The following is a 22284-nucleotide window of genomic DNA, read 5'->3' as shown; positions in this document are numbered from 1 at the left end:
GGCCATCCAAAACTAATAAGTTCATCCTTGGGTCCAAGTGAATTTCTGTGTCAAATCTGAAGACATTTCCATAAGGCCTTACAATTACTGTCGCTACTGTCTGATGTTATTTCTTGAAATTATGTAGATGTGATTTTGAATTTCAGGACTGTGTCGCTATTTTCTACCATTTGTTACTTTAACATATTATCCTTTAGGAGTGTTGGGAGTAATGTGTTGTAAAGTAATCCATTACAATAGTAATGGGTTACTTTTTTTTGCTGTAACGCAATTTTCAGTAATATTTTACTCAGTACGTGTTTAATAGCGCTTGCATTACGACACACTTTTTGGCCATAATTTATTTGCTGGACAGTTCTGTTTCCTGTTGGTGTTCAGTAACTGGGTGACTATGGCAGAAGACCGTACACTGGTGACATGGACATATGCTCATTACTATCTCTAACCCTGCTTTCAAGAAGCTAGTTAGCATGATCCCTCCGATCAGCAACGACAGGGTAAGCTAATGACTAGTTAGAATTCCTTATTAATTACGGATTTATTTACTGGTATCCTCGGTGCCACGCCCCCTGTTTAAACATGTACAATGTTGAAAAAATTGCAAGCATTCCTGCTGGGATTTGAACGTCGTAGACCTTAGAATCAGAATCAGAATAGCTTTTATTGTCATTTGACAGCACAGTACAATGTACAGTACATCAAGCAAAATTAAGATTGATGTTTAGGGACCCATAGCGTTACTTACTGAACTATCCATCCACATGTACTTCGGGGTGCAAATCACAAGACTCTCCTGTCTCTTGTATTGGGGGGGGGGGGTCAGGTTCTACTGCGCACATATGATCAGTGAGAGTCTGCATGTAACTCAAAAGTAATACAGGAGTCATGTAATGTATTACAATTCTGAGACACTAATATTGAAAGGTAAGGAATTACTTTTAAATAATAGTAACAAGTAATCTGTAATGCATTTCAATTTGGAGATAACTTACACAACACTGTCCTTTAGACTTTTGTTATTTTCTGTGTCTGATAAGCAATCATGCATTTGAGTTTAGAGGGAAGCTGAAACAGATACCTAGATATCATAATTCCTAGCAGAGCTCTTTGCGTCACACATGATTTGAACTCCAATACGTGTACATTTTGTGTTGATTTTAGGAGTCTCCGTTTTCAAATAAAACATGGGACACATGTGCTGTGGTTGGAAGCGGAGGGATCCTGGCCAACAGCAGCTGTGGAAAGGCAATTGATTCAGCCCAGTTTGTCATCAGGTGAGAGCAGTGTTGACACAAATTGACTGCTATAATGATGACACTTAACTAATAGAATGAACATTTATATGCATCATAGGTGCAACCTACCTCCTGTGGAGAATGAATTTAAGGCACATGTGGGCAGCAAGACTGAAATTGTGACTGCAAACCCAAGCATTCTTGTACAAAAGTGAGTAAGATTTTCATGGTACTCAAGTGCTGTGCTTACATTTGATATACTTGTACCTTTTATCACTTAGTATCTCCATTTTATGCAGTCTTACAAGTATGGCTCATTCAGTTTTTATCTGGGCTCATGAAAAGCTGACTTTAGTATTTGATGAAGATAAAAGACAGCAGAACCACAAAGACATGATGATCTTATACAACATGATTCAGATCAGATTAAACTATAACAGTAGAAGACACAGTGTGTCTCTGGCTCCCATTTCAGATGTGTAGGAGTTGGTAACCACTCCATTAAAATAAGCATTTTTCATTGTAAACTAGTCACATTTTATTTAATGTTTGAAAAATGCCTAAGAAAGTCCAAAAACTTTTAACAGAAGTGCTAACCAAAACATTTCCTTATAAGATATTTCAGTCACCTTCAGCAGCTTCAACAGTAACATAATGTAATTTAATTGTCACATACTATACATAAGATTGTATTTTGTTTCAATATATTGTATGTTATTGCAAATTCTTATGTAATTTTGCTTTTGTACTTTTATCTGAAACTGGAATTGAAAATGGATATTAATGAAAAAGCATAAAATACAATAGAAAATCAGGGGCCATTCCACTACAGTGACTATTCCTGATATATAATACTGTGTAAATGTTGTAGACCCCAAGTAGGTTTGTTGTTTTAGCAAGAGTATAATGATATTATGTAATGTACATACATATTTCTCAATCTCTGCAGGAAAATATCATTGAAATTGCAAGTAAAAATAAGAATTTCAGGAAAAAAAAAACCTAGATTGAAATATTCAGTGTTTAGTGTGTCTGTCTTGTACTTAACATGTCTCGAACTCTTCTGTACAGACCATGTGAGATTTACTGAATTGATATTCAATTGTTTTACTAGGATTCATTCAACACATATCCAGTGTTTCTTATTGTTTGGACTACTTGTCACGGGAACAGAAATCACACTAAAACTGACTTTTTCCTGTAGAAGCTAGAAGCCAGTTATGTGTTTTGTGAGTCTTTAATGCTGTGCCCATTACTTCCTTCTTTTTTTTGGTTGTATTTTAATAAAGAGACTAAGAGGAGAGTTAGTAAATATACTGGTAGAAGAATGATGAAGATGGACATACGAGGCAGGAGGCAAAGAGGAAGAACAAACAGGAGATTTAGGGCGTTTTCACACAGTGTACTCGAGTCCATATCTGAGTACGCTGGACCCCAAAGTCCGCTTAATTTAATCCATGTGAATGCAACCATTCCGCGCTCGAGTACTGTACCCAAGTCCAGTTGAGAAGGTAGTCCTGAGTACGAGCCGCCAAGACTCCGGCATGGTACGTTGTCGTGTGAATGCGATCCATGCCCAAGACCAGACATGACCTAATGACCATTCCAACAATGGAAGTGAGTTTATCAACACAGACAGCGCGCCTGTTGTCTCCTGAAAAAGCCTTGGATCTGTGTGGCACAGGCTCGCCTTACCGACCGAACCACTCTGTGATATATCTGGGACAATGAAGGTCGCTCTTCTTCACTTTGCCTCAAACAGGCTAACAGATAGAAAAGTATTGCCTGCATTGGTGTAGTCTAGTTTATTCTAGTGCAGGAGTGTCATACTCATTTTAGTTCAGGGGCCACATTCACCCCAATATGATCTCCAGTGGGCCGGACCAGTCAAATAAGAACATAATAGCCTATAAATAATGACAACTCCAAATTCTTTATATGCAAAAAATAATATTAAATTATGATAACGTACATTTTACAAACTATCCAAACAAAAACAATCCGAATAACCTGAAAAAATTGAAATTTCTGAAGAAAACTAAGAAGAAAAATTTGATCAATATTATGCCTCAACTTATGATTAATACATGTGCATTAACAGATCAGATCTACCAAGACACAAAACAGGCAGAATATTGTTAAAATTGCACTTATTTTTCTTTAGACAGTTCAGGTTGTTCATATTTGTTCAGGTTATTGACGTTTTATTTTTAAAGGATATCAGAATTTAATGTTCTTTGCAGTAAATCAAAGGGAAAAAATTGGTGTCGCCATTGTTTTAGACATGTCATATTATTTTTCACATTAAACCAAGAAGAAAATTTGGAGTCATTATTTCAAGGTTATTATGTTATTATTTTCGAGTTTGACGCCCTTGACTGTTAACATCATCTGCACTTTGCAAATTCATCCCCCGGGCCGGATTGGAACTTTTGGCGGGCCGGATTTGACCCCCGGGCCTTATGTTTGACACCTGTGTTCTAGTGGGTATACTCAGATTTCTCCCCTCCCAGCATCCTAGAGCAACAGCTACCCTGCAGCACACCTCCCAGAGTAGCAGCTGCTCTAAAACAGCCCCACACAAGAACCACCACACTCATTAACTCATAAAGTATGAATCCACACATAATTGAGATCATGAAAGACTGGTTATGTATTTATCTAAATGTAAATCTATTGTAAGCAACACAAGATGTATAACAGTCATTAACAGCTGGACAAGACAAATAAGTTTCAAATAAAGAAGTATGCTCCTCAGATGTAGACATCCTTTCCTCTGTAGGGATGCCAATCGATTTTGTTGCACTGCAGATAGCACAACCTGGAGGTAAACAAAAACATCAGTAATTAACATTTTCATACAAGTGGTCCTTTTTGCATCCATATTAGCATCAAAACCTGTTGAACAGGGCCAAAACCTATTAACCCATAAAGACCCAGCACTACTTCTATGTCAGTTCTCAAATGACATTTTCTCTATATCGAACCTTTGCTTAGTGATTTATCACCATTAATTTATAATATTATTTTCTGTATTTTGTATTTTATCAGCGTAAATCAGGTATTTTCCAATATTTAATTTAATGATCATGTAGATGCTCATAAAAGATCAGATTAAAGTTGATTATATCAGAAACAGAGACAACTGAAGAAAAAAGTGACTTTTTCAGTAAAATATACCATTAACTGAACATAAAACAAGTGTCTCCATCCAGCGTCATGGTTTTACTAGTGAATCAATGTTGTAGAAGATGACGGTGTTTCTATGGTAACTACAGAGCCTCTGAACATCCAAATGGGTCATATCTAATGACCATGAAAAGATGAATAACTTCATTTTACACCAATTATTTACATGTATTGATAGGATTAATGTATCAACAGTTATTAAACAGTTTAGATCAGTAGATGGTTTGGCTGTTGATGGATGTTTGGGTCTTTACAGGTTAATGAACTTTTTACAATATTCAGCCATGGCTAAGAAAAATAGACAAACGGAGGCAAAAATTCCATTCTTTCAGTAGCTCGAATTATGTGACTATATCCAACCTATCAGTTAGTCATTTAATGGTGTACATGGCGTCTTAATTAATGGCCCTTTAAGATGACAATGAATTCATTTCATTTTGATAAACAATTTTATGAATTAACTATACTAACATTTGAATACAGCATTAACTTTGTACATTTAAATTGTTTCTATCAGCTTTAAATGCTGTCTAGTATTTACCTAACTTTCTCCACTCTAAGGATGACTGTTTTTAAATTCCCTCGTCTGACTCTCCACAAGGCTGGTCAGGTCCAGTTCTCATCTACAACGCGCACACACACACACACGCACGCACGCATACACACACACACACACACACACACACACACACACACACACACACACACACACACACACACACGCACGCACACAGAGCAGCAGCAGCCTCACCTCCTTCATTTCAACCAAACCACCAGTTAGCTAGTTTTAGATAGAGTTCAATGTGCCTATCGCCTGCTGTTCCAACAGCGGTTACTGTACGATGTAGTGTCAGCAGGCTCCCCTTCCCCACCATCAGGTAAAGCAGCTGTGTATGGCCTTATATGGGATTCTTTAGTAAAGAGAGCGCAGATACAGGAAACAAAAGTGTAAAACGCTGTTGGACTAATTCAAGTAGTTGACTCGTGCCCACCATGTACATTCACTGATTCCTTATTAGCTAACGTCAGGTCTACGTCACGCCTGACAGAAGTCCCTATGGTCCAGAAATGTCTGCTTCGTAACAGAGTAGGCAAATTTATGATTGGGAAAGTCAAAGCATGTCATAAAACCATGCTGATATGTATCTTTGTGCAATTTTCAGTGGTTATATGGAAATCTGGGACCTATTCTAGTGGGTATATGGTGTATACCTGCGTATCACGTAGACTACACCACTGATTGCCTGTGAACAGAACAGTCGCTCGATTGATGAAGTTTGGGTTTGTCTTCTTCTGACTATTGCGTTTGTTGGATAGCGACAGAATTCCATCTACACTGCCACCTACTGTTTCGGCCCTGTAACACCTATTCATGCTCGAGCTTGGGCCACGGCACACCCTTGTGAACGCAACATCTGTGGGACAGGTGTGAATGTATCCAAGTATGGTATGGACTCGACTGTGCTGCGTGAAAACGCCCTTAGACACCTGAAGGACGCAGTCAAAAGCATTCGTAGTATTAATAGTAATGAAGAGACTGAGAAAAAGGTACTTTTATGTCAGTAAAAGATGTGAATGTTTGTTCAACCACATTATTTTCAGATATGGGTCTCTATCAGGACATCGCCGTCCATTTGTGGAAAGTCTGCAGAAGTATGGTAACTCCATGCTACTCCTTCCTGCCTTTTCCTTTGCTGCCAATACTCCTGTGTGCCTGCGGGCTCTTTACACCATTGAAGACTTTGAGATCCCCATTCAGACCGTCTTCTTCAACCCCAAGTACCTCCAGAGTCTACACGAGTTCTGGCGTACACAGGGCTTGAGAGCAGTCCGGCTCAGCACTGGTTTAATGATGGTTAGCCTGGCGTTGGAAATTTGTTCCAATGTGCACCTGTATGGCTTTTGGCCCTTCAGTAACCACCCACACGGATTCCAACCCCTCAATAACCACTACTACGATAACAAACCGGCAGTAAAAGGAATGCACGCCATGCCTGTTGAGTTCGACCACCTACTGCAGCTGCACAGTCAGGGGGTGCTCAGGGTTCACCTGGGACAATGTGGGAAACAGTAGCTCCATGTGGTCCCCTGGAAAACTCAGAAGCACAGTGCCTTTCTTGTACTGTAGATGTAGATTTTAGATTAAAGTAATTGTATGTTGAAAAAAATTGCAATACCTGCACACTGAATGTATGATTTCTATCACACATTACCGACAAATATCCTGACAGCTGTTGAAGGAAAATATGTAGCATTCACTGTTTAACAAGGCATTACAGGTTATTTTATGACAGAAGTTAAATAAGATGAGCAAAGGTGATGTCAGCTCTATTTTTCATGTGGTAAACAAACTAAGGCTACATTCAGACTGCAGGCAAATGTGGCCCAAACCCAATTTTTTTGCCCATATGTGACCTGTGTCCGATCTGTTAAAGACAGTTTGAACAGCACAAATCTGATTTTTTCAAATCCAACCCAGACTACTTTCATATGTGTTTCTAAATCCGATACGTATCTGATACTTTGCAAAGCGACTTCAGCCTGAACGGCCAAGTTGCATTTATCAGACTTTTACGTCATTGAAATGGGACACACATCACAATTCTGCGTCCCAGGAGTGTTACTTCCACAGTGTGTGTGCCTTAGTGGTTCTGCATTATGTCAGGACCTCTTTTGTGCATGTCACATTCAGTTCATACTCAAAACTGATAGAAGTCACTTTTAATGTGTAATATGAACGAGCACACAAAAAAATGTGATTTCATCAAAAAATTCGAATTGTGCATTAAGACCTGCTGTCTGAACGTAGCTTTAAACTTAACACTTTATTTGTCATTCCAGATTTTACATCAAAAATGAAATTTTGATGCAGTTGGCTCAGCAAGAGCAGCAATAAATACAAACAGTGAGTATAAAAAAACTATGGTTCTCAGAGGCTGGTTTAACAAAGACAGACTCTGAATATGGCTACAGATAGACATCAACATTTATTTGTTTTACTACAAAACCTGTTTAGTCCTCAACATTAAATCCTCAGCTGGACAAATTAAAATTATTGACAATCTCCTCATCACTGTATATTTTTGATATTATTAACTACTGTAGTCTCAAAAATTCTTTCCCTTCTGACTTTTTACTCCCCAGTATCATCAGTAGAAAACAATCATGACCTATGTGTTTCTATTTACCATCAGTGGGTTTCACTTCATTATCAACTCCTGTTTTCACAAAAACAAGGCTTGGGTCATAAGATCTTCATACCACTCATTTGATAAATTTTAACAGTTTGAGATATTTTACTGGGAACACGCACTAGTGTTAGCTTAATGCCTATCTTTCATCCACAGTCCTTGGACAGATGTTAAGTTGTCACCCTAAAATGTAGCACAAGGTTATGAACATGCGATTATGAAAAAATATACATTTAAAATACCCAAATATAGACCAGTACAAGATGAGTGTTGCAATACAAAAATTTGCAATTAATTACACATTAGACAATGTAAGTAAAACATTTTATAAAATACACATTGCACTTAGACACATTAGAAAAAACACCAGAGACAGGACTAAAATATCCTAATGTTGGCAGCTCCAGTTATCAATGTACCAATTTTTTAGATGCATTTGAAACTCATTGGATATATGGGTGTATAAGATGTCAGTTCTCTGATTGCCACTGGAATAGAGTTCAGTCATGTGCAGCTGTAACTGCAAATGAGGCCTGACCAAATGCACTTTTTCACAGTGGAACTATGCTGTCCCCTCTGGCTCCCCCGTTTTTTAATAAATATGATATAAGGCTGTTCTTATTTTTACAAACTGTCTGAGTGGAGGAGAAGACATGAAGTTGTATGTTTGATCATGTTTTCCCACCTTAGGAGGTTATACTCATGCAATATGGGGCAGTGGTGATAGTGAATTGGTTTCCTATCAAGTATTTTTATTGTGTGTTTATTTAGAGACTCTAATGGTTTGTGTGTAGTGACGTGTGCTAATAACCAAGCTGTTGGACAGTATGTAATCTGACACAGTACCATGGTGTGCAAATACGTTTTGGCAGCTTCTGTTGATAACTGTGGCCTGATAAAGCAGAAATTGGAAAGACTGAATTTGACTTGATTACAGACTTTCTTGACGTGTGATTTGAATGTTAGTTTGTTGTCTAATCACACTTAAAGATATTTAAAGTAGGGTACAATTTGTAACTTCTTGTGAAAAATATAGCCAGTGTCTTACCTACATTAAGTTGTAAGTAGCACTGATTCAATCCTTTATCGGGCAAGTGACTATTTTCGGTAATTTCTGCATACATTCACATTACAAGACAGTGACAGTAACAGATACAGTGAGGACAGTAAGGAACAATCTCAGGTCAAATGTGGTCTACAGGGTCTGTAAGGTCCACCTCAACATGAACAGTGAGTGTACCTGCTTTGTAATGGTACTAATGTAAGGAATGATGTTCACAGTGATAATGGGTATGTTGACAGGTGTCTGGATCAATGCTTATATTGTTGTAATGCTCTTTATTTTATTTTTCTTTTTTGCCACTTACAGGTAAGGAACCAAATATGGTAACTTCACTGACTTTGATTTTCTACATAACAATAAAAAAATGTAAAAAAAAAAAAAAAAGTCTCAAAAATAATAGTCTTGTTCGGCCCCCCAATAACAAACTAAGGTTGAAATACTGGATTTCAGAGTATTTCTAAGAGTGCCCTATAAAAGGTTTACCTTGTTGCGACATGGATCATGGACTGTGTGAGATCCTCAGCAACTTGTGAAATACTGTTACCACGTGAATAAACTGTGAATGACTGTTTCATCTGCATAAAGTTGAATGTAACTTGGAATGTGTCTTGCATTAGAGGAAACTACAGACACCAAGAAGTGTGTGTTTTTAATCATAATCATGGCTGAATTTTAAATGATGTTGCAACAAACTTTAAAATAAGCTTGAAGTTAAGACGATGATATTCATAATTATATTCAATAATGTATCACATGATTGTATGATTGTATGATTTTTCTTTTATAGCGAGTTGCATCCATTGTTAAGGTGCATTACAGTCACCTGCTATGGCATATTTATAATGTTTAAATCCCTTAACTAAATGACCAGGAAACAGAGAAGTAGGTTTAATGAAGGCTCTAAATGAAAAGAATGGACTTTGATGCTGCAATCACAGTATTTCTTCTCCACAGGTGTGTTTGATCATGAGGATTATGAAGGTATTAAGTTATTATTATGTGATGTTATTATCTTTGCTAAATTGGCCATTTGTGGATCCACAGTTCAGATTAAACTGTGACAGTTCTGACCTTGTTTGTTTGATTCCAAACAGATCTTTATTGCAGCTACTGACAACACAAAGTGCACAGTATACAGAAGAGGTGATTTGTCTTTTTACTGTGACTGTTTTCTGTCTAAAAACAGAGTTAAGCTAACAGAGCTGTAAACTATCAGCTGATGCAGCACATGGAGGTTATTAGGCACAGTGTTATTTTGCCAAAATAACCAGCTTTGAGTTTTACTTTGTGTTTTCAGTCAATTGCAATCTGAAACTCTAGGTGTCACTGAATAAAATATGGTGATAATAATAATAATTGAATCTTTAAATCTCTTACAGAGATTGAGGCTGTCCCTTAAATTTGTCAGAGGATAATTTTGTACATTTTTAAAAAGCTAACTTGGAGGTATTAGTGGAATTCAACGTTGTGGTGTGACAAAATTAACTTTTATTAATAGCGGGGTTAAAATGTGATTTAATTGTATTTAAAAAGACTGGTTTAATGCTATACTTCTTTACTTTGTGCAACTTGTCCCAGATATGTAAGTGCCTGCCAGGTTTATGTCACAAAACTGAACAGTTCACCGTTGTGATCAATGTGGTACAATGTGCTATCTACCTGTCACTGCATTGACCGGATAAGAAAAAGGTGACAAAGTGGCATTATATTTGTACTGGTACTAGGTTGTGTCTTTTAAAGGTGATGTAAAAGCTAAAATAAAATAAAATTTGATTGATTGAGTGATTTAATTGGTTTTCCCCTGTAAGTCGCTTTGGAAAAAAGCGTCTGCCAAATGCGTAAACATAAACATAAATGAATCAAAGTAAACTGACTGTAATGTAAGGTGATGTGATATAATGACTGTGAATCCTGCACTTTGGGAAAAAATCTTTGGGATTAGTCTTCCTTAGTAAGAGTAGGTCTTATGAATCTAAGTATGGCCTTGGAGCTCATACTTTGAGTTTTAAAGTTTATTTTCTCATGTACAAGCTTTAGATGAAACTACTGAAACTTGACAATTTTTGGTGAACCTCCTTTAGAATCATGTGGATGTTTTAAAATGTGTATTTGTGAACAGCAGTGGGGAAAAATGAAATCTCAAAGAGAATAAACATTTATCAGACAAAAAAACACTAACCTTTGGCTGCAGTGGGATTCATTCTTTTTACCAGATGGGAACAGCTTTTTTCCCCTTCTTGGTTTCTCAAACATAGTGAATTGTTTTTGAGTTGTTGATGTACCTTAAAAACCAGCCAATATCTGTCAATTTGTCATTTAAATATGCAAAAATATGCATATGTATTGAATATAATGTCAGTGGAAATCATCAGGCCTTTCCTTATTCTACATAGTCATAATATGAGTGACCTATAAATACTGCATTATACAGTATTTATGAAGAAAGCTGAGGTACTTGTCCTTTGTATCTCAGAGGCAGATATTGTTCCTTTTCTTCCACTATATTTGTCTGACTTTTCAGATTTCAGATTTTCCTGACAAGTGATAACTGTGAATGTGATGATTTTGTATCTATTTATTATACAGCAAGGATGAAATGTTATTAAAAAGCATTCCCTGTGAATCACAGTCTGTCCCAACAATTATAGAGGATGTTCCTACGACATTAAGACTTGCTTTACTCAACATCAGATTGTTGGCTGGAAAAAACATTTTTAATCAATGATTTTATCACAGAACACAACCTTGATTTTATGTTTTTAACCCTCCGGTATCCCGTCCACCGAGGCCCTTACTAAGCACAAAGTGTGCCTTTTTGGCACACTTGTGGAATAATGTCAAAAAAATTTTCATACAGTTTGTTTTTAATTCTTTTACACTTTTTTTCTATTTCATCAACTTGAGCCGTAAATAAAAAAATAACAAATACTCAATAATTGTCATATTTTTCAACCTGTTAAATGCCGTGTTTGTAATGTAAACAAACAATTTTTTTTGCCAAAAACACACAAAAATATTTTTTTCCAATATACTACATAAAAAGTGGATCACATATTATTTGATTTTTTCATCCAACATTGGTTAATTTGCATTATTATTTCTGGCACTAGGTCAAATGTTCAAAACTATGAGCATCTGTCACCAAGTGTGCGTAAAATGCACACCTATAAATCAAACTATTAAATATTATATATTGATTTATTTTTCTGCTTTAATTTGATTTTATTTTTGTTAATCAAGGTCAGCCCTAATCATACATATCAAATAATCATTCATTTTAGATTTTTTTTTTAACCCTTTAAACGATCTCTTATCATTATGTCACTACATTTTTTGATGCAAAAAAAACACAAAATATGTTTTGTTTTGTTTTTCAAAATTCTACATAAAAGTTTGATCTCATATTTGATCTTTGCAGCCTAGCATATGTCAAAGATTAACAGCAACATTAACAATGTTAATAAATTAATTTAGACCCTCACCTCTCAAATGAAGCCCAGATATCAGTAAAAGCAGGATTTATGCCTTTGTGGCTTTGGGATCAAAAACAGTGGTTATAATGGAAGAAAGAGTGTGTTTTAGGCACACTTGGCAGACAGATGCTAGTCTTGTAATTTTCTTTTGTTTACAATGTGCACATTTTAGTTGGTGGCCAGAATTTTAAAGATCATGCAAAAATGAACAACTTTTGAATTCTAACCTTATTTAAATTGTAAAAAATAATATGAAGTTTTTTAACACGAAGTGCAAAGTGTGCCTAAAAAGCACACCCGGATACAGGAGGGTTAACTGAAACGTGGTTGGATCAAAACAACAGCCCAGCTGTTCTCATTGAGTCAACCCTTCCCAACTATAGTTTTATTAGTGAAGCCAGAGTGAATCGAAGAGGAGGTGGAGTGGCAGATTTATTCCAAAACTCTTTCCAATTTAAAAAATTATCTTTCAGCAATTTTTCTACTTTTGAATGTGTGGCTCTTCAGCTGAAGTCCTCCCCTCGAGCCATATTAGTAAATGTCTGTAATCCTGTGTTGTCACAGACCCCTCCCTCCAACTAATTAATTATCTTCACCTGCTAGTACCACACCTGAGTCAGATCTCCATTCGGAGCCTACTGAAGTGGCTCCTCTGCTCAGGTGCGGTGCTGGAACATTCTGCTGCTGATACTGCTTCACCACAGATTCACCTGGACTCTGACTTCACTTCCTTCTGCCATAACCTGGACATTCTCATCACCCTGGTTTCCTGTGACAGCACTGTGGGCTCTGCTATTTTCACTTTCAGGGTTTCTTTTGTTATTCAGGTTCTTGTTTTGTTGTTGCATTTGAGCTCATTCTTTCACCCCGTTATGGCAGAATGTTCCAGCCAGACACAGACTCAGCCGGTGCTGAAGGGAGTCGTTTCTTTTTTTCCACAATATGATTTTTGTCACGTACACTGTGTTTTTGTTATCCGCAAGTTCTTCTCCTTTGTTTGCTGCTTGGTGTTTCTCCCTCGTGCCGGCTTTCTGGCGGTTTTCACCCTCGATCTTCCCACAGGATATTGTCATCAGATCATTGTCCGTTTGTCCGTCCGTCCGTTTGTGCAAAAACTTTAGAGTGGACCAGTAGTTCTCAACCGAGTATTTTTATGAGTGCTCTATAAAGGGTTAACTGGATGCAATTAAAGGGCTATAGATTATCTGAGGTTATCTGTTGCTTAAGTGCAGATCTTCATTTTTTACTTTGCATCTAAGACTTTTAGATGACAAACTATAGGAAACAGGATTTAATGCCACTTAAAATGAGATCCTTTTACAAAATCTAACATTTGATTATAATTTTACACTTAAAACTTCAGAATTCTACAGTGGTAGACCAGAGGCCTAGCTACACATGTGCCTGGACGTGCCAGTGCTGTGTGGTCAGGCTGCTGGCACACATAGGCAAATCAGATATAGCACTTCTTAAGGCAAGGCAAGGCAAATTTATTTGTATAATGCATTTCAGCAACAAGGCAATTCAAGGTGCTTCACACAGGACATTGAAATACAACGACAGGGAAAAAGAAACACATTTAAAATATTATAAAAGAAACATGTAAAAGGTGATTAAAAACAGTGAGTAAGAAAACAACACATAAAATCCAAAAATATAAAAACACACACATATTAAAGTAAGAGTTGCAGTGCAGACTTTCGAAGGAGAATATAAAATTTAAAAAGTCAAAAGCGTTTTAGTCAAAGGCAGCAGTGAACAGGTGAGTCTTAACCTTGACTAAAGTTGTTAGTTTAAGTACTGCAAAGTTTTGTTTAGAAATGTGTTAAATGTGTGAAATCTATTATGTGGCCTATTTGTGATAACTATTGGTTTAAACTCAAAGATACATTTTTAATCATTTTTGATTACACTGTTAATAATAGCAACCAAAGAATGACCAAAGTATTATTATTATTTTTTGTAATAACTTATCGCTATGTGGTGATGAGTATTACAGATTGTTTTATTTTTGTGACAGTGCATAACCATTTGTGTTTGAAAAAATTAAAGTGATCCATTCCATTTTTCCAAGTCACACCCAGTGGCATTTTTTGGGCTACATTAATGTGGTAGACACCAGCTAAACCAGAAAGACAATTACCAGCTTTGTGAGGCAACTGTAGGAGTGTGAGGTTTACAGACAGAGAGGGGAGGAGGAACAGTAGATATTGCAACGAACAACAGCGACAAGGTGATATATACCTGTAGTGGGGCAGTGTTGAGGAAGGTGAACTAGAACAAGAGGATGAGTGGATTAGTGTGGGAGAGGGGGAGTATAAGGGGGCAGCGCTTGCAGTTACTCCTGGGTTTCTTGCTCACTGCCCTGTTTCTGTGGACCCTGTTGACCACTTTCATCTCATCTGACAGGTAAGCAGTTGGAAAAAGCATTCAGATCTGTTAGGATTAATAACACGCTTTGAAAATACTCCACTGGAAGTTGAAAACCTTAATTATGTAAGCACATAGGGCTACTATTAGCAAAAATGTTGTTGTTATGTTATGTTAAGTATGAAGACAGATGATAGAATGATACACAGACAGACAGAAACTAAAGCAGCAAAAGTGCATTTTTAAGGAGTAGCAGAATGTAATATAATGAACAAATAACATGTGTCATACTCATTAAGATCATCATATTTTTTGAGTATGGACCGTTGTTTGCACTTGTTCATTATGTGATTAGACCCAATGACAAATCAGCTTCCTGATCCAGCTTCCTTTAATTTATTTTTTTCTAATGAGTACTGATACTGTGCATTAAAAATGTATTGTATTGGAGTAGAAGTAGCCTTTGCAATCGAATTAGGAAATGCAGTGAAGTAAAAGTTAAAGTAGCAGTGTGTTGTAACGTTCAAGATTCAAGAAGTTTATTGTCATATACACACCAGTACTAAGCAATGAAATTCTTGCTTTGCGAGTTCCCTTCACATGACTAACATTAACAGTTAAACTAATCTGAACTAAAACTAGAAAAGCACTCAGAGAGTGCAGACCTCTGCCAAGGCATATCAATCCACCCCCTGATCATCACCAAAATTTAGTCATTTGTTCCTTGTGCCAGTATCAACATTTCCTGAAAATTTTATCAAAATCCTTCCATAACTTTTTGAGTTATCTTGCTAACAGACAAACAGACAAACCCTGATGAAAACATAACCTCCTTGGCAGAAGTAATAAAGGAAATAAACTGCACAGTTAAAACAACTTAAACTAAACTAGAACAAAATAAAGGAAATAAACTGTACACTAAGCAAGAAAAAATAGATAGGTAGAATAAAATGAAGCAAGTACTCAGTGCAAAGAGTAAGTGCATCAAGGTGCAAAAAACCCCCACATTGATTGATTGTGCAAGATACAAAATACTGTCACAGTCGTAAGATGTTGAATGCAAATATTATTACTGTTGTGCAAATATGCAAGGACATGTACATATATGACTTGCAGTCAGTCAGTGGTTCAGTCGCCTGATTGCCGTGAATAAAAACTGTTCCTGGTTGTCTTTGTTTTCACGCTCCTGTAGCATCTGTCAGATGGCAAGAGCGTGAACAGTGTGCTGTGGGTGTGTGTGATCCTTGATAATGTGTGCTCTCTTTGAGACCTGGGTAATGCAAATGTCCTGTAGTGGTGGGAAGGTAGTTCAACAGATGAACTGTGTTGTTTTGATGAAATGCTGGAGAGCCTTCCTGTCCTGAATGGTGCAGCATCCATACTGCACTGTGATGGAACATGTCAGGATGTTCTCCACTGTACATCTGTAAAAGTTGCTGAGGAGTTTCGAGGATAATCAGCTTTCTTGAGAAGAAGAGACTCTTTTGAGTCTTCTTGACAACATGCTGTGTGTTGTGAGCCCAGGTGAGATCCTCGCTGATGTGAGTGCTGAGGAGTTTGAAGGTCTTCACTCTCTCCACCTGAGTCCCGTTGATGTGCAGTGGGGCATGCTGGTCTTTCTTCCTCCTTGGGTTGATAATCATCTCACTCGTCTCATTGTTTAAGGGGAGATTATTTTCCTAGCACCAGGACACCAGCTGAGCCACTTCCTCCCTGTGGGTTGCTTCCTCTTTGCCAGTAACCAGCCTGATAACGGTTGTGTTGTCAGCAAACTTGATAATGTAGGTGTTGCTCTGGGAGGGGACGCAGTCGTGGGTGAAGAGAATGAACAGGAGTGGGCTGAGCACACAGCCTTGGGGGGTCCCTGTGGTCACTGTCTTTATGCCTGATGTCCTGGTACCAACTCTGACTGCCTGGGGTCTGTCTGTAAGGAAATCCAGGACCCAGCGGCAGAGGGGGGGTGTTATGCCCCGTTTCCACTACGTGGTATCGGCTCGACTCGACTCAACTCGGCTCGGCCTTTTTTGCGCTTCCATTACGAAAAAGGACCTGGAATCTGGTACCCAGTACTACTTTTTTGGTATCACCTCCACCGAGGTTCCAGGACTGGGGACCAGATACTAAAACATGACGTGTACACACTGCAGACCACTGATCGGTCTGCAGTGTGCATGCACCATAGAACGTACATCACAGTTCATCCATGGTTTCTGGTTGGGATATATTTTGCAGCGCTTGGTGGGGACAATACTGTCGATGCACATGCTTATGTAGCTACTGACCACTGATGTGCATTCCTCTAAATCCACAGAACAGTCCTCTCTCAAAGCAGCAGTCTTAAACACCTCCCACTTTGTATCATTAAAGCAGTCCTGAAGCACATCAGTCTCTTCATTCCAAACTGTAATAGTTTTACTTATTGGGGGGGCTTGTTTGAGGAGCTGCCTGTATGCTGGATACAGGAAAACAGAGATATGGTTGGACTGTTCAAGGTGGGGGCAAGGCACAGTTTTGTACACATCCCTTATGCTGCTGCAGACGTGATCCAGAATGTTGTTTCTCCTCATCAGAAAGCTCATGTATTGGGTTGCAATAGGTTGGCGGTGTCCGATGATGTTGTGCAGAAGTCCTAGCACTGTGGTTTGACCGGCCCACAGCGGGATGTAAACAGCCAGCATAAACACAACACTGAAGTCCCTTGGTAAATAAAAGGGTCTGCACATCACCATCAGCACTTCGATGTCCACACAACAGTGTTTTTCCACTATGTCCATACACCATCTGTTATTAATGTACAGATACACACCGCTGCGTTTGTTTTTACCAGAGGCAGATGTGCGGACTGGGTGGGTTTGTAGTGGGAGTGGGTTTGTAGCTGAATGGCCGAGCCTGGCATACTTGCAGTAGTCCAGGTTTCTGTAAAAATCAGAGCACAGCACTCTGATCTCACGTTGGGATGTTGTCATTCTCAGTTCATCCATCTTGTTGTAGAGAGAGCAGAAGTTTGCTAACAGAATCCTAGGTAATGGTGGTTGTGTAACTGATTTAATGAGCCATTCACAGTTTCACTGTACCTGTCATGTGTACTTAGACTTGCATGGCTTAATCTTTGAGATTTAGCCTAGCATGTAGCCTGCCTATCTTGCCTCATTTCTGTCTTGGGTGTGCTGGTTGTTGGCTGCTCTGCCTACTCAAGCCTGTGATGATATGGCTTGCCGGCTGAGTACATGCACTGAACATTAACTACCCTAAAAAACAATAAAAACAACAATAACCTTTTACTCTCGATAAAATAATATCAGATAACGAGGGATGTTATGTACTTCTGTCTGGCTACCTTTATGGGGAACATGTTTTTGGGTGTATTTATGGCCCAACAATATATAAAGCCTCTTTTATTCCACAGCTTATTTCAGATTTGGCAACATTTTCTTCCCCATACTTACTTCTAGGAGGTGACTTTAATTGTACATGTGACCCGAATATTGATATAACACCCCCCCACACACACACAATCTACCCTCTCCAAAAAAAGTACAAAAAAGGCCGAATTTTGTAAAGATTTAGATTTATATGATCTTTGGAGGGTGCTACACCCCCAAGATAAAGACTATACATTCTTCTCAAATCCCCCACCAGGTTTTTTCCAGAATAGACTACTTTTTGTCTTCAAGGACAGTTTTGGGCAGAATACTGAACTGTACAATCACTATCAAGTTTCTTTCTGATCACTCCCCTATCAGTGTGACTGTCTCTCCCCCTTACAAAGATCCAGATTGCAGGCACTGGAGGCTTGACCCTACCCTACTAAATAACCATTCTAAGTAACCATTCCTTTACTGAGTATATTACATCTGAGTGGCGGCAGTTCATTTCTATAAATAAAACCCCAGATATTAGTCCTTCCACGCTGTGGGAAGCTGGCAAAGCATATATACGTGGGGCTATTATATCCTACATGATTTAGAGAAAACAATAGATGATCTGGAAGCTCAGTTCAAGAAATCTTACAGCAGCTTTTTGGCGAAACAGCTGGATGCAGCTCATTCTGCTTTAAATCAATTCCTAACCAGAAAAGCAGAGACACAGATTTTTTTGCCAAACATAGACTATTCGAATCAGGCAATATACCAGGCCGGTTACTAGCTCACCTTGCTCATGGTAAAACTGAGCTTAGTGTAATTCCTTCTCTCATAGACAGAAATGGAGTGAGGCACCTCATTTCATCTGATATAAATGAAGTAATGAAAATGTTTTATAAAGACCTCTATAGTTCTGAATGCCCTCATGCCTCATCCGAGACCAGGGCAAAATTTCTTAATAAAATAAAACTACTGTCTCTTTCAGATGTACAGAAAGCAGATTTATGCAAGCCAATTAGTAAGGAGGAAGTCTTGCAAGCCATACTCACTCTCAAGGGAGGTAAAGTTCCAGGGCCAGATGGTTTTGGCCCTGAATTTTACAAAACTTTCAGTCAGCAACTAGTCGGCCCCCTTACAGATATGTATTTAGACTCCTTTAATAGAGGTTTTCTCCCCCCTACATTAAACACTGCTAATATATCGGTTATTCTGAAGAGGGATAAACCTCCTGACGTGTGGTTCCTACAGACCAATCAGTCTAATATCTGTGGACAGCAAACTTTTGTCAGAACTCCTGGCCAAGCGACTAGAGAAATTACTCCCCACACTCATATATTCAGATCAGGCAGGCTTTGTTTACGGACGCTATTCATCTAGTAATGTGAGAAGGCTTTTGAACATTACACAATGTACCTCACAATACAAACAGAAGGCACTGGCCGTCTCTTTAGATGCGGAAAAGGCCTTTGATAGGGTTGAATGAGGACATTTGTTTGATGTTCTGGGGAGATTTGGTTTGGGGGGGGGGCTTCCTTAAATGGATCCAAACTGTATATTATTCACCTACAGCTATTGTCATAACTAATGGGCGTCGCTCTGAACTCTTCCCAATAGCAAGGGGTGTCTGTCACGGATGCCCTCTCAGTCCGCTCCTTTTTGCCTTAGCATTGGAACCGTTAGCCGAAACCATCCGACTGCATACCGATGTAAAGGGAATAACAATAGGACATAAGGAACACAAAATCGCCTTGTACACAGATGTGTCCTTGTGTTTTTGGCCTCACCTCAGCTATCAATTTTTGCAATTATGGATATTTTTAATAATTTAGTAATATATCGGGCTATAAAATAAATTTTAATAAACCTGAAGCTATGCCACTGGGAACTCTAAATACTACGGATGTTCGGGAGAGTTTTCCTTTTAAATGGGCGAGATCCGGCTTTACTTATTTGGGGATAAAAGTGTCCTCAGACCTGAAGGATTTGCGAAAATTAAATTTTGCCCCAATTTGCACTTCAGTTAAAAGAGACCTGGAGCGATGGCAGAACCTACCTCTTTCTCTGTTTGGTAGAATCAGTCTGATTAAGATGAGTCTGCTCCCTTGACTTTTATACCCTTTGCAAATGCTCCCTTTATACAGGGTGGGCCAGAAAGATTTACCCACTGTTTATCTCTATTTTACTTGCTCAGCTTTTGTCCTAGAAACATCAAATTTTGGGTAGTGCCCCCTAAAAGGCATAGGTTTTGTTGTACCTGAGTTCATTTGTGTACTCCTAATGATTGTCGAGTATGGCGTCGAAGAGTAAGCGCGACCAGATTGTGGCCTTGAAGGAGGCTGGACTGACAACAAGGCAAATCATGGAAAAGGTGAATGTTTGTCGAAAGACGGTCTACAATGTCATGAAACGATACAAGGAGACTGGCAAGAAAACGTTCAGTCCGGACCAAAGGTGTTGTTGACAGGGTGAGGAAGAGAATCCAAAGGAATCCTCGCAGGAGCATGAGGGCAACAGCAAAGGAAATGAATATCTCAAGAACGTCACTGAGAAGAATCGTCAAACAGGATCTCGGAATGAAAGCACTAAAAATGCAACGCAGACAACTGATTTCAGCTGCTTCTAAGAAAAAACGGCTTGACAGGGGGACAATGATGCTGCAGGAGATTCAGAGTGCCGCCGACAAAGTCCTGGTTTGGTCTGATGAGAAGATCTTCACCGTTCAGGCAGTGGTGAATACCCAGAATGACAGGGTTTATGCACGGAGTGCACAGCACCTACCCGAAGGTCGCAGAACCCATTTTCGTCATCAGAAGCCAGCTGGAGTCATGGTATGGGCTGCTGTTGCTTCTGATGGCTCAAAGTCTCCTTTAGTCTTCATTCAGGAGGGTGTGAAAGTGAACAGCCAGGTGTACCTTCAAATGCTTGAAGAAAAAGTGTTGCCTTGGTGTACCAACGCGTTTGGAAACCATTATATCTTCACACAAGATGGTGCACCAGCACACACATCCAATGTCACACAGGCCTGGTGCAAGCAACACTTTTCTGGTTTCTGGGACAAGAACATGTGGCCTCCATCAAGTCCGGACATTAATCCCATGGACTTTGCGATCTGGTCTATCCTGGAGAGGGAAGTCTCAAGAGTATCTCACAGCAGTGTCACCGCTTTGAAGACAGCTCTGATGAAGTCATGGTCAAAACTTGATGCAGAGACAGTGCGGCGCTCATGCCAGGCAGTGCCAAGTCTTCTCCAGGCTATGATAAAGGCAAAGGGTGGCCATATTGAGATGTAGATGTTTTTGGTGACAGAGAATAAAGTATAGAAACTGTGTTCAATGTCTGTGATGTTTGTCTGCAAGCATTTCTTGATAGTGAAGAAAAACCGATGGGTGAGTCTTTCTGGCCCACCCTGTATTTATCAAAGAAGATCAACCTAGACTTAGAGAAGGCATTTTCCAAATTTATTTGGCGAGGCAGAAAACCTAGGCAGAGGCTTAAGATACTACAATTACCTACAGACATGGGTGGTCTCTCTATGCCTAGTATAATATTGTTCTACTACTGGGCCTGTGATGCACGCCACTTTTGGCTTTGGTTACATTCATAAATTAGCAGAGAAGCCTGTATTGATTCCTGGGCCTGCCACCCTCATTCCCCATCGAGCTTAATCACATACGAGGCAAAAAAGATAAATCCACAAGTAAAACGCAATCTTATCATTTACAGCAGTATCAGGATATGGCATGATATATCTAAATACCTGGGAAGGAGAAATGTGAAGTCTTTACTGTCTCCCATAACCCAAAACCCTGACTTTCCTGCAGGTGTCAGCTCACCCATGGTCCTCTCTTGGAGGGACATGGGAATTCATGTATTTGGCGATTTATTTAGGGATAACACCTTATGGTCCTTCCAGCAGTTACAGGAGACATGCAATATTCCCAAGCACCATTTTTTTGGGGTATTTACAGATTAGACATTTTGTGTCTTCACAGACCACCTCTCTCTTGTCTAATATCTCTTACAGTGAGGTTGAAAATTTTCTTCTAAAGTGCAAAAACAGAAAACATTTTATAGCAGCATTTTACTCACTCCTTGGTTCTTCCGTCAGATACCACTTACCAGACATCTCTCATTGATGAATATATTGAGGATGATTGGCAGGCAGCTATACGTCTGATCAGGTCTACATCTACCTGTAACCAACTGAGAGAAACTCAGTACAAAATACTTCATAGGCTGCATATTACTCCCACTGTTTTAAACAAAATTGATTAGTCCATTTCTCCTCTGTGTACCGAGTGCAACTTAGAAAGGGGGACATATTATCATTATTTTTGGGAATGTAAACTTATTTCTAGATTTTGGACACTTATTTCAAAGGTGGTTAGTGGGATATTTAAA

At 38.8% G+C, this 22284-nt stretch overlaps 1 protein-coding gene across 7 annotated transcripts in view; it reads left to right on the top strand.

Moving 5' to 3' along the window:
* LOC115421315 (alpha-2,8-sialyltransferase 8E-like) overlaps window positions 1-22284 on the top strand; it is a 63453-nt gene that overhangs the window by 20641 nt on the left and 20528 nt on the right. For 2 of the 7 annotated variants that reach the window (XM_030137140.1, XM_030137137.1), the window contains 3 exons: window positions 1162-1274; window positions 1354-1446; window positions 6027-7200. The exons of the other annotated variants lie outside the window; for them this stretch is intronic. In XM_030137140.1, the coding sequence (XP_029993000.1) occupies window positions 1162-1274; window positions 1354-1446; window positions 6027-6498 (678 nt within the window). In that variant the 3' untranslated portion in view covers window positions 6499-7200. Of the gene's footprint in view, window positions 1-1161; window positions 1275-1353; window positions 1447-6026; window positions 7201-22284 lie in introns of those variants that run through there. 7 annotated transcript variants of the gene reach the window in all.

Source organism: Sphaeramia orbicularis, chromosome 6, assembly GCF_902148855.1.
Source record: "Sphaeramia orbicularis chromosome 6, fSphaOr1.1, whole genome shotgun sequence".
Classification (NCBI taxonomy): domain Eukaryota; kingdom Metazoa; phylum Chordata; class Actinopteri; order Kurtiformes; family Apogonidae; genus Sphaeramia; species Sphaeramia orbicularis.
Note: the sequence above shows the minus strand (reverse complement) of the source record. Positions and strands in the feature narration are given on the sequence as shown.